This window comes from Oncorhynchus tshawytscha, linkage group LG31 (assembly GCF_018296145.1).
Source record: "Oncorhynchus tshawytscha isolate Ot180627B linkage group LG31, Otsh_v2.0, whole genome shotgun sequence".
Classification (NCBI taxonomy): domain Eukaryota; kingdom Metazoa; phylum Chordata; class Actinopteri; order Salmoniformes; family Salmonidae; genus Oncorhynchus; species Oncorhynchus tshawytscha.
Genome location: NC_056459.1, coordinates 23,580,192 through 23,592,968, shown reverse-complemented (window position 1 = coordinate 23,592,968; position 12,777 = coordinate 23,580,192). Strand labels below are relative to the sequence as shown.

At 39.8% G+C, this 12,777-nt stretch overlaps 1 protein-coding gene across 1 annotated transcript; it reads left to right on the top strand.

Annotated features, from left to right (window-relative positions):
* The first annotated feature begins 9,360 nt into the window (after nt 1–9,360).
* LOC112229248 (BET1 homolog) lies at nt 9,361–11,077 on the top strand. The gene is made up of 4 exons (XM_024395087.2): nt 9,361–9,529; nt 9,854–9,960; nt 10,079–10,135; nt 10,374–11,077. Exons 1-4 carry the CDS (start codon nt 9,511–9,513, stop codon nt 10,527–10,529), a joined length of 339 nt encoding a protein of 112 aa, XP_024250855.1. The 5' UTR covers nt 9,361–9,510; the 3' UTR covers nt 10,530–11,077.
* Nucleotides 11,078–12,777: the final 1,700 nt, after the last annotated feature.

The window sequence follows — 12,777 nt, the reverse complement described above, 5'->3', positions numbered from 1 at the left end:
TTTCTTCCTAGGTTTTGGCCTTTCTAGGGAGTTTTTCCTAGCCACCGTGCTCTGCACCTGCAATGCTTGCTGTTTGGGGTTTTAGGCTGGGTTTCTGTACAGCACTTTGAGGTATCAGCTGATGTACGAAGGGCTATATAAATAAATGTGATTTGATTTGATTCCTTATTGGTCAAATGGCTCTTACACAGCCTGAAGGTATGTTGGGTCATTGTCCTGTTGAAAAACAAATGATAGTCCCACTAAGTGCAAACCAGATGGGATGGCGTATCGCTGCAGAATGCTGTGGTAGCCATGCTGGTTAAGTGTGTCTTGAATTCTAAATAAATCACCGACAGTGTCACCAGCAAAGCACCCCCACACCATCACCTCCTTCTGCATGCTTCACGGTGGGAACCACACATGCAGAGATAATCCGTTCACCACAAAGACACAGCGGTTGGAACACAAAATCTTCAATTTGGACTCATCAGACCAAGGGACAAATTTCCACCAGTCTAATGTCCATTGCTCATGTTTCTTGGCCCAAGCAAGTATCTTATTCTTATTAGTGTCCTTTAGTAGTGGTTTCTTTGCAGCAATTCAACCATGAAGGCCTGATTTGCGCAGTCTCCTCTCAACAGTTGATGTTGATATGTGTCTGTTACTTGAACTCTGTGAAGCATTTATTTGGGTTGCAATTTCTGAGGCTAGTAACTCTAATGAACTTTTCCTCTGCAGCTGACGTAACTCTGGGTCTTCCTTTTATGTGGCGGTCCTCATGAGAGCCAGTTTCATCATAGCGCTTGATGTTTTTTGCGACTGCACTTTAAGAAACTTTAAAAGTTCTTGACATTTTCTGGATTGACTGACCTTCATGTTTTAAAGTAATGATGGACTGTTGTTACTCTTTGCTTATTTAAGCTGTTTTTGACATAATATGGACTTGGTCTTTTACTAAATAGGGCTATCTTCTGTATGCCCCCCTTCCTTGTCCCAACACTACTGATTGGCTTAAACACATTAAGAAGGAAAGAAATTCCACAAATGAACTTTTAACAAGATATACCTGTTCATTGAAATGCATTCCAGGTGACTACCTCATGAAGCTGGTTGAGAGAATGCCAAAAGTGTGTAAAGCTATCATCAAGGCAAAGCGTTTCTACTTTTTTGATTACTTCTGTACATGATTCCATATGTGTTATTTCATAGTTCTGAGGTCTTCACCATTATTCTACAATATAGAAAATAGTAAAAATAAAGAAAAACCTTGAACGAGTAGGTGTGTCCAAACTTTTGACTGGTACTGTAGTTCTGACTACACAAATAAAACAGTTATATGTGATGCCTGAGTTTTGCAAACAGGCATTCCCTCATAATATGAACTAAGAAACAAGCTTGATTATGTTTACCAGATGGCCACTTCTCTTGTGCTCAAATCCTCTGATTGACAGTCAGTTTCTCTGGGGGAAATACATTCTCCAAATACAGTCTGGGCCCCTGTCTATGCCAAGCAAGGCGTGAATAAAGGAAATAATTGGTATCGTGTTGAATTGACAAGCACTTTACACCTGTTACGAAACGTGTGGTCCATCGCTGTGCTGTTGGCTGCTACCCAAGGGGGGTTAACCCAGGCTATTTACTCTATTCAGCAAACTATAAATTACTTGTCAAAGCCTGTCACACAGAGAACCAGCAGTTAGAGGCGAATGGAATTGAGCCGTAGTAATACTCAATTATACAGGACAAAAGCATGCAGAGCACGACACACCAAACTGCCTTCCAAGGGTAATAAAAAACAAGGCTGCATCAATGCATACAATTGTGAATTTACCTCAGAATGGATTATTTCTGTTGGCCGTGTAATAAGAAAAGCAACAAGACAAAACAGTGATGTCTATAAATAAGATGTGATGATGCATGCAAATTCTCCTGTTAACATATTCAAAGATCAAGACGAGGACATCAGTCTTATTTGTTTGGTCAGTGTTCAGTCACTCCCACTCTTTCATAACACTTGTCAGAATCAGGACAGATGCAATGTCAAAACAGGCTTCCACTATTATGGTAGTCAGACTTTGAGACCTTGGAAGTCCTGGTTCAAGATGGTCACCAAGACAACCCACACAACTACCTAATTCATTTCCATCATTATTCATTAACCTAGGTATAAATAACTTTGTCAGTGGCTTATACAGTGACTCATCAGTGATGCTATTTTTTCACCTCACAATGTTTTTCCTTCATGTTTAATTCTTAAGATTCTATTGATGCGTGCGTCAATCTAAGGAACATAATAAACACATCCCCATCAAAATCTGTCAGTTTAAGAAAATTGTTATACTTGAGTAAAAGTAAAGGCACATGAATAGAAAATGACTCAAGTAAAAGTGAAAGTCGCCCAGTAAAATACTACTTGAGTAAAAGTAAAAAAGTATTTGGTTTTAAATATACTAAAGTATCAAAAGTAAAAGTATAAATTGTTTCAAATTCATTATATAAGGCAAACCATGGCACCATTTTCTAGTTTTTTAAATGTAGGGATAGCCAGGGGGCACACTGCAACACAGACATAATTTACAAAGGACGCATGTGTGTTTAGTGAGTCTGCCAGATCAAAGGAAGTAGAGATGACCAGAGATGTTCTCTTGATACAGTAAGTGTGTGAATTGGACCATTTTCCTGTCCTGCTAAGCATTCAAAATGAGTACTTTTGGGTGTCAGGAAAAATGGATGGAGTAAAAAGTACATTATTTTCTTTAGGAAATTAGTGAAATGAAAGTAAAAGTTATCAAAAATATAAATAGTAGAGTATAGATACCCCAAAAAACGACTTAAGTAGTACTTTAAAGTATTTTTCCTTAAGTACTTTACACAACTGGTCTCAATCAACTGAATCTGCCTATTTCGGCCTTCCACATCTGCAGTGGAAAGTGATTAACCTACAGCGGTGTTTGTCAGACCAGGAGACATCATGAAAATCTGTCTTCTCACGAAAACGTCTGTAGCGCTCAAACGGTTTGGCTTTTAAACTAATATGACCCCTCTATGGAAATATGAGATGCCCACGAACACGATGGTGTCACGGGACTCGTCTGAAGGTAACCCATACAAATTAATGGAAGTATGTATGGAGGTAGTTTTGTGCCAAAAACAAGGGGTTAAATATGTGTCCAAAAAAAGCATTCTTATATCTCATAGATATAGGACACTTCAAAACCTTATTCCTCTTTTTTGCCATTTATGAATGTGTTATTCAATGCATTTCTATGGGCTATAGTAGTAAAGGCCAAATCCAATATTTATAAAATAGGTTTTCAATATATTTGTTTTATACCCAAAGGAGTCCTAAAATTCAAAATCAAATAGCTAAATGATCCAAGGTATGACCATCTTAAAACAATTATATATGTTAGCTTTTACAGTGCACTACCGTTGACCAGAGCCCTATAAAGGGAATAGGGGGCCATTTGGAGAGATACCATCGAATGACCGATAAGGATCCTTCAAATCGTCACTGGGTCACTAGGTAGTTCTATAGGTAGGTTATTAATATATGCAATTTAGCAGACGCTTTTATCCAAAGCAGCAAACGGACTTGGATTACTGAACACCTTGTGAAACATCATCAAGGACAACCATCTCTACCAGTCCACCTGGTAGATCATCCTATGGGCTCTGGTCAAAAGTAGTGTGCACTATGAAGGGAATAGGGTGCGAGAAAGAGAGAGAGATTGAGAGAGAAAGAGATTGAGAGAGAGAGAGAGAGAGAGAGAGAGAGAAAGAGAGAGTGAGAGAGAGAGAGGCAGGCAGGTATACCCCAAAGTCAAATAGAGGACAGCCTCTATAACAACCCTGTAATAATTCAATGATCTCAGCAGGTCTACTCACTGCCTTTCCATCTGGCCATACCAATAGATAGTCTGTGTTTTTTGGAATATTTATTAAGAGTTTTCTTTCATTCAGTCATTGACACAAGGCACTGTTTCCAAGGCAAAGTACGTCTAATAGACCGCCTATGATATTTATCAGAATCTGTATTAGAAACAACACTGATACAACACCATTACATGAGGTGAATAATCCTCATCTAATGTTCTCCTGTTTAGAGTTTGTCCAGGACACCATGGACATACAGCCTGTTTTATTTATTGAACCTTTATTTAACCATGTTGGCTCTGATTAAGCTAAACTAATATCAAGCATATTTCTGATGAGTATCATGATCGGTCATATAATGTGCTCCTCGGCTTATAGGTAGTTCAGTTGTTGTTGCTGTGCATGCATTTTGAATCCAGATTTGAGATCTGAACAGGTCCCCCATAAAAAAGAGATCACAATGGGATTCCCTCACCTGTACAATCAAATAATTAATCAATACAGATACTTGCATAGCCTCATGGGTCCTGTCTGTCAGATGAGTATACAAGTCAAGGCTTAATTTAACTGACAGCAACGATTCTATTGCCACATCCTAAAAAACACATACATCTATGTGGAGGAATCAGGCACAGTTCTGTTGGGTCCTTTCGTGATGGGGAAGGTTTGCTTGGCGTAGGAGTGAGGCTCTAGGGGAGTGCAGCAGTCACACAGAGGAATCATGATATGTGTTTCCCTGCTGAAACCTAGCCCAAAACTCAGAGAACTTATTTCAGCTTGAGTAATGACTCCTTTAATTAGGACTGACTTGGTTCCCTGAAGGTATTCATGACCACAGAGACAGAGGCTTTTAGATGGATGATGTAGGGAGGTTTTCGGCAGTCTCTCAGTCAATTCAAATGATTTCCCAAACAGACAGACACTAACAGCAATTATCATCCAGTTTGTAGATCTAAAGGAATCTGCTAACATCAAGCTAACACTGTTGAATGGAGCAACCTGTTCCATTTATCCCTTTTTAACACAACAAAACAAAAACATGTTGAAATTAAATCAGAAGAATCTCCCCATGTAAAGAACAGGGAGTATTGCTAAGACTCTCTAGCCACTCAGAGACATAAATCTCCCCCGACCAGCTGGATTTAACTTTTTAAAAAGGACTAATTTGCAGTCAAATTGATTTTTAGCATCACTGAGGGGCTAGGGGAATTCTTTAAAAAGAGTTGAGTAGAAAACCTTCCTTTTCTTCCTGTGACATACTTTCTTTTAATCTATTCTCGCTGTTCTCTGACGGATTCATGAGAGATCTCTCCATTCCAAAAATAAATGAGCCTAATCAGGATGAATCAGATAATAAACTGTAACATCCTGAGCAGTTAGAGAAAAACTGAGATGGCTAAAGTATTTACATATTCAACAGATTTGAATATTATTGTTTTTTTGCATGTAACCTACTAAATATATGCAAGCATTAGCAAAAAAAGGCAAGCATCTACTGGTGTTAGGGAACCGATTGACACATCTAAGGACATGAAACAAACACAAATCAACGTTGGTCCCAAAAGATTTCAGACTTTTTAAAAAGCTTCTATAATCTCCCCCTTAGGGAATAGTTTGCTCTGATCCCTATAGCTAAAAGATGTGTGACCATCAGTCAATCAATTCACCTGAAGCGAGAGAAGAGATGCTGCGGAGATTAACAGTATCCTCTGTCCTGACAGCTTTTAGAGGCCAAGAGTTGAAAAGGGCTTAGTAAAATGCTTCAGATGGGGCTAATCTTACCAGATCCATAAATATAACGAGAACGCACGCACAGCTAAATGAATGGGCTCTTCCCTCCCTCTGACTCTATAAGCATAGTGTGGGAAAAAAGGGGCTATGTGGATGGGAATTGAAATGCATTATATGAGCTATAGTCCTTAAAATTAGATGTAAGATGTATTTATTAGCCATTGTATTTGAATAAATGAGTATCATAACTTGTCTCCAGTGATATTGACAACGGTAAGGCTGAGAAATGATTTATGTTGGATTATTAGGAGATGGAATAGGTAATGGATGATGAAACAGTGTCTAGAATCTCATTGAAGGAGATGTTTGAAAATATGAATATGAGAACATTAAAGTTTAGAGATATCACACATCTCAAGCTAATCCTGCATGCCACATACTGAGAAACACATTTTCTGTTAGTTAGCCCACCTGCTAAACCAATAGAAGAAGAAAAGAATATAATACCTGTGACACTTCAAAACGACTGCACCCCCAAAATGCCTCTTTCTGGGAACTCCTTATGTGAAGTGTAGTCTGTAGTCTCTACAACTCTTGGCAAGCAGCTTACAAACTATCAATAAGAGTGAGTGAATACACTTGTGAGGTACAGCTTTCTGTAATAGTGTAGTAATAATTGTGTATAATGTAATAGTGTATTCTTACTGTGTTAATGAGGAGTAGTATAGAGTCGGTCCATGCTGCTATTGTCAGGTTCAAGCTCTTGCAGCAAGACCTTGAGAGGGCCCCTGTCTGTGAGCATTCAATATTACAACACCGATCATATAAACAGGGGGTGTCAGTCATCAATTTGTCGTCAGTTTGATGTGATCATGTCACGTTAATCATAACTTACTGAAAGGTAATGAAAGTTAATATCTTCATTCAAGCCATTGACAAACATCATCAATGCAGAATTGTTTTATTTATTGAATTTATAGTGAAATAGCTATGTTTTAATTGATAGGTCTGTCGTTTGAGTCACGTAGGTTCTCTAAACCTTTTTCACCAGCACTTCTCATCTCCTCTGTCAGCTCCTGGCCCTAATTAGAACCATCAGGATGTAACGCTACTGTCTGTCTCTCATTATAATAACTTCCCCCACAATCTCCCTGTTCACCGCCTCACATACGCTACATCCACAACCTCCACATCTGCAACAGTGATTGGCATTCGTAGGCTTAGGCAATCGCCACGTCTCCAACAGGGATTGGCATTCATAGGCTTAGGCAACCTCCACATCTGTAACAGTGATTGGCATTCGTAAGTTTAGGAGATCTCCACATCTGTAACAGTGATTGGCATTTGTAAGTTTAGGAGATCTCCACATCTGCAACAGTGATTGGCATTCGTAAGTTTAGGAAATCTCCACATCTGTAACAGTGATTGGCATTCGTAAGTTTAGGAGATCTCCACATCTGTAACAGTGATTGGCATTCGTAAGTTTAGGAAATCTCCACATCTGTAACAGTGATTGGCATTCGTAAGTTTAGGAAATCTCCACATCTGTAACAGTGATTGGCATTCGTAAGTTTAGGCAACCTCCACATCTGTAACAGTGATTGGCATTCGTAAGTTTAGGCAACCTCCACATCTGTAACAGTGATTGGCATTCGTAAGTTTAGGCAACCTCCACATCTGTAACTGTGATTGGCATTCGTAAGTTTAGGCAACCTCCACATCTGCAACAGTGATCAACCTATTAAACATTATTTTCATCTCTACACCTAGAATCCTTTTTTCCATGAGATTCACTCCATGGTGCTGAAAAGAAAGCTCTGCTGTTGGGATAGCTTTATATAGGCTCTAACAGTTTGTGGGCACCATTTGTCACCGTTATAGTGCAATTAATGTATTGTTTAGTGTTGTGGCTTTGCTGGCATGCATCTAAAAAACAAATGTTGAGTTTCTCACCAAGGTTTACATACTAAAATCACCACTGTACTCTTCACAAGATAGCATAAGTCTAGTGGAAGCAACTTTTACATCACTAATTCACTACCTCAATACTCTGGATCCTTTATTGATGTCACTTGTTAAATACCCTTCAATTAGTGTAGACAAGGGGAGGAGACAGGTTAAAGAAGGATTCTTAAGCCTTCAGACAATTGAGACATGGATTGCGTATGTGTGCCATTCAGAGGGTGAATGGGTGCCTTTGAACGGGGTATGATAGTAGGTGCCAGGCGCACCAGTTTGATTGTGTCAAGAACTGCAACGCTGCTGTTTTTTTCAAGCTCTACTGTTTCCTGTGTGTATCAAGAATGGTCCACCACCCAAAGGACATCCAGCCAACTTGACAGAACTGTGGGGAAGCATTGGAGTCAGCATGGGCCAGCATCCCTGTGGAACACTTTCAACACCTTGCAGAGTCCATGCCCTGATGAATTGAGGCTGTTCTGAAGGCAAAAGTGAGGGGTGCAACTCAATATTAGGAAGGTATTGCTAATGTTTTGTATACTCAGTGTACATCTGGCCTAATGAGTGCCATCTCTCCCTTTAAGGTTACCTCCATGACATGCTCTCTCCAACTCTTGTCATCCCTTACTAACGAAAGGAGGAGCCCCATAATTGGATAGTGAAACTCAAAATGTTACATTAACGAAGAGAAGATAATAGGAGCGAATGAGAGGTTATACCACCATGACTCACTAAACTGATCAATTTCTTCCTCATCAGTCATCAAACCTTACACCTCAATTACAGATGATATAGCTGTGTCATCATGACTAACACTTCAGTTGCATATCATATTGCTACATCATCACGCCTAACACCACAGTTGCATATCATATTGCTGCGTCATCACGCCTAGACACTATTTTGTGTAGGGACACTATTGGTGTGATCAAGGCGTTATGCCTCGATCACACCTTTAGTGTTAGAGCCAAATTGTGCGCAGCATCATCTGGATATGTGTGTAGCAAAAGATCAACATTCACCTTCTGCTACCATTTCTGTCAAGCCGTCTATGCACAGTTTTGACGCATACTGTACGTTCGATAAATCCAACATATACACCACACAGAACGCACTGCAACTGCCCCTGGAACGCAATGCTGCAAGGCAAACGCAGTGTTCCATCGGATAGGAATGTACTTCTGATGTACCAAAATGCAATGATGTTGTTCGTGTGGTCGATGTGAACAGTAACAGATCATTTTGCCAAAAAACGTAACTTCGTTTCCTACCCTCTTTGATATTGCTGCCCCAAAGATTTATGAATTAGAAGAATAGTAGAATGGAAATGAACCTTCTTGATGGGATAAAGGTCAGAAATTTTGGTCAGGGAGTTGGTCAGCCATTGTTTGCCAGTGTTGTGATAAAATATTGGGTAAAATAATGAATTTCAAGAATTTATCTGCAATGTATGTTTGTTAGCTAGCTAGCCAACCAGTTTTAGAAGAATGATTCCATAAATGTTTTTTAACTGCCAGTATGCCAACATTCCATTCAAACAATGCAGTCAATCCACAGATTATAATCACCATGCTTGCACAGATGATCAATTCCTTTTGGGTTTTGTAGACTCCTAAAATAAAATTCCCCATTGTAGATTTTACATTTATTCTCTAATGTATCTACTTGTTTATGTCATGACATCCATTGCACTCGCTGTGACTGTTAATTGAGGGCAATTATTTTCAATTCGTTATTATTGCTCTCGGGTGCGGTGATGAATTAAAAATATAATTGAATCCTCTGCGATGAAATTTTAGTATTTGCCTTATCGGCTTCCGTACGATGTCGTGGCGTTTCCGATCTTGTTGAATTAGTGTTAGCTTGCCAGCTACCAACAAAAATAGCTACTGCTGCTCGGATAAAATCTCTGACATTAGCTATCACCTTAAAGATAGGACATCTCTGATAGAATAATTCAAAATGAGACGCGCAGGTTTGGGTAAGTTTCTGTTTTAGTCAATCGTTTTCAATGGAGAACGCTCATTCGGGCTAGTTAGCAGGCTGGCTAGCTCACACATGTATAAAGAACGGGCTAGCTAGCTACTACACTTACTGACCAACTTGTTTTGGTAATTGTCATCATGGTTGCATTATAGCTAACTAGTGAACTGTCTTTTACCTACTTAGCTAAGTTACATTTTAATGCGTAAGCGTGTTACCCACACTGATGCTACTTGACAGGCCTTCATAGGTAACGTTAGCTAGATATTTCTAGTTTATTTAGCTAACGTAGATCAATGCTTTTGTACATCATGTCAAACAGGCGAAGGAGGACCTGGAAATTATGTGGCCAGCGGGTACAGCGCGTATGAAGAGGAAAATGAACACTTACAAGAGGGTTTGAGAGCCAAAGTCAGCGCCTTGAAACATGTAAGCATGTCAATGTGGGCAGGGCTCCGGGAAATTATATAATATGGGGTTTAGAGGTCTGGCTATCTCATATTGTTATCAAGTCCTCTGATTAACCTATTCCATGTTTGTCCTACAGCTGTCAATAGATATTGGAACCGAAGTGAAGTACCAGAACAAAATATTGGATGATATGGTAAGGAAGTGAGTCCATTATCTGTCTACTCTGCATAAGTACACAGCAGCTCAATACCTATTCACACACATCTCACTTTCTGTACCCCCTTCTGCCAGATTGCACAAATGAAAAAATAAGCTGAGTTGGCATCATTTCACGATATTGCACAACAGATCGGCTATTTCACAGAGCAATTCATATCAGGACAGCAAAACATGTCACTGGATTTATTTTTTTATTTTTTTTCTGCTAACAGGACTCAGACTTTGACTCAACAGGTGGTTTGCTGGGGGCCACCATAGGGAGAGTGAAGCAGCTTTCCAGGGGAAGCCAGACCAAGCTCCTGTGCTACATGCTGCTCTTCTGCCTCTTCGTCTTTACCCTCCTCTACTGGTTTATCAAACTGAGGTGATACATTACAGGAGGCCCTGCCTCCGCCATAAGTCCGCCACTGGATCAGAAGACCAGGATGATGACGATGATAATCAAATGTTAAAATCAAATTGTCACATGCGCCGAATACAAGTGTAGACCTTACCGTCAAATGCTTACTTAGGAGCCCTTAACCAACAGTGTGACAATGACAATAGGGGGTAATAATGCATGGCTGTTATTCATTTTAGACAGCCCTGATGGAATTAAGACACCACCATAAGTTCACGATTGTAACAATGTCCATTAACGATGAGGTATATTCTAGGTTAATTTGTAACGGAGTGATCTAGTTCATCAGTGATCTGGTAAGGCTAAGCAGTAACATACAGTGCGTTCAGAAAGTATTCAGACCCCTTGAATTTTTCTACATTTTGTTACATTACACCATTCTAAAATTGAAAAGCAATTTAATCCATCTAAACACTATCCCATAATGACAAAGCAAAAACAGGTTTAGACATTTTTGCAAATTCAATAAAAACAAAATGGATCACATTTACATAAATATTCAGACCCATTACTCAGTACTTTGTTGAAGCACCTTTGGCAGCGATTACAGCCTCAGTCTTCATTGGTATGACTCTACAAGCTTGGCACACCTGTATTTGGGGAGTTTCTCACATTCTTCTCTGCAGGTCCTCTCAATCTGTCAGGTTGAATGGGGAGCGTTGCTGCGCAGCTATTTTCAGGTCTCTCCAGAAATATTAGATCAGGTTCAAGTTTGGCCTCTGGCTAGGCCACTCAAGGACATTCAGAGACTTAGGGCCGTTGTCCTGTTGGAAGGTGAACCTTCGCCCCAGTCTGAGATCCTGAGCAGGTTTTCATCAAGGTTCTCTGTTCTGTTCATCTTACCCTCAATCCTGACTAGTCTCCCAGTCCCTGCTGCTGCCAGGGTTTTCTCCAGATGTGATGCTTGACATTCAGACCAAACAGTTCAATCTTGTTTCATGGTCTTTAGGTGCCTTTTTCAAACTCCAAGTGGGCTGTCTTGTGCCTTTTACTGAGTTGTGGCTTTCGTCTGGCCACTGTACCATAAAGGCCTGATTGGTGGAGTGCTGCAGAGATGGTGGTTCTTCTGGAAGGTTCTCCCATCTCCACAGAGAAACTCTGGAGCTCTGTCAGTGACCATCGAGTTCTTCATAACCTCCCTGACCAAGGCCCCAATTGCTCAGTTTGACCGGGCTGCCAGCTCTAAGAAGAGTCTTGGTGGTTCGAACTTCTTCCATTTAAGAATGATGGAGGCCATTGTGTTCTTGGACATTCAATGCTGCAGACATTTTTTTTGGTACCATTCCCAGGATCTGTGCCTTGAAACAATCTCGGAGCTGTAAGGACAATTCCTTCAACCTCACGGCTTGCTTTTTGCTCTGACATGCACTGTCAACTGTGGGACCTTATATAGACAAGTGTGTGCCTTTCCAGAATCATGTCCAATCAATTGAATTTACCACAGGTGGATCCCAATCAAGTTGTGGGAATATCTCGATCAATGGAAACAGGATGCACCTGAGCTCAATTTTGAGCCTCATAGCAGAAGGTCTGAATTAATAAGGTATATAGCAAAAATGTCAAATCTATTTTCACTTTGTCATTATGGGTATTGTGTATAGATTGATGAGGGGGGGGAAATAATTTAATCCATTTTAGATTAAGGCTGTAACATAACAATGTGGGATAAGTCGAGGGTTCTGAATACTTTCCGAATGCACTGTATGTACAAATGCGACTAAGCTCTCTAGTCACTGAGGAGCTCTCCAGTGCATGATTCATAATGCTATTTGTATGCAAGTGTGATAGATATCATGATCTTGAAGATATTGCTTGATCCAGTGTGACACTGACATTTGATCAATAGTGTTCAACTGTAGAGTTCCACTATAAACACACCTTGTTTATTTGTTTTGAGGAATAAATTATAAGGCTACACTCTCACTTCAAAACATTTCCTATCCAGTCTACAGCGACCGTTCATCTCCACCACGTGAACAACTTTAATGTAAATGTGTTTTATATGTAAATAAACAAGATGTATGTTTTGAATTTGACTCAGCGAGTAAGATCCATTTCCCCACTTTCATTAAGTAGACATCAACATATTCAGGCTCAGTTGAGGTGCAGTGTTTAGCTTATTTTATACAAATAACGGTACATACTATTCATTGCGTTCCTGAGATTATCTATAAAAATTGGACAGAATCTGTGCTGACAAAAGTTGATTTTTGACA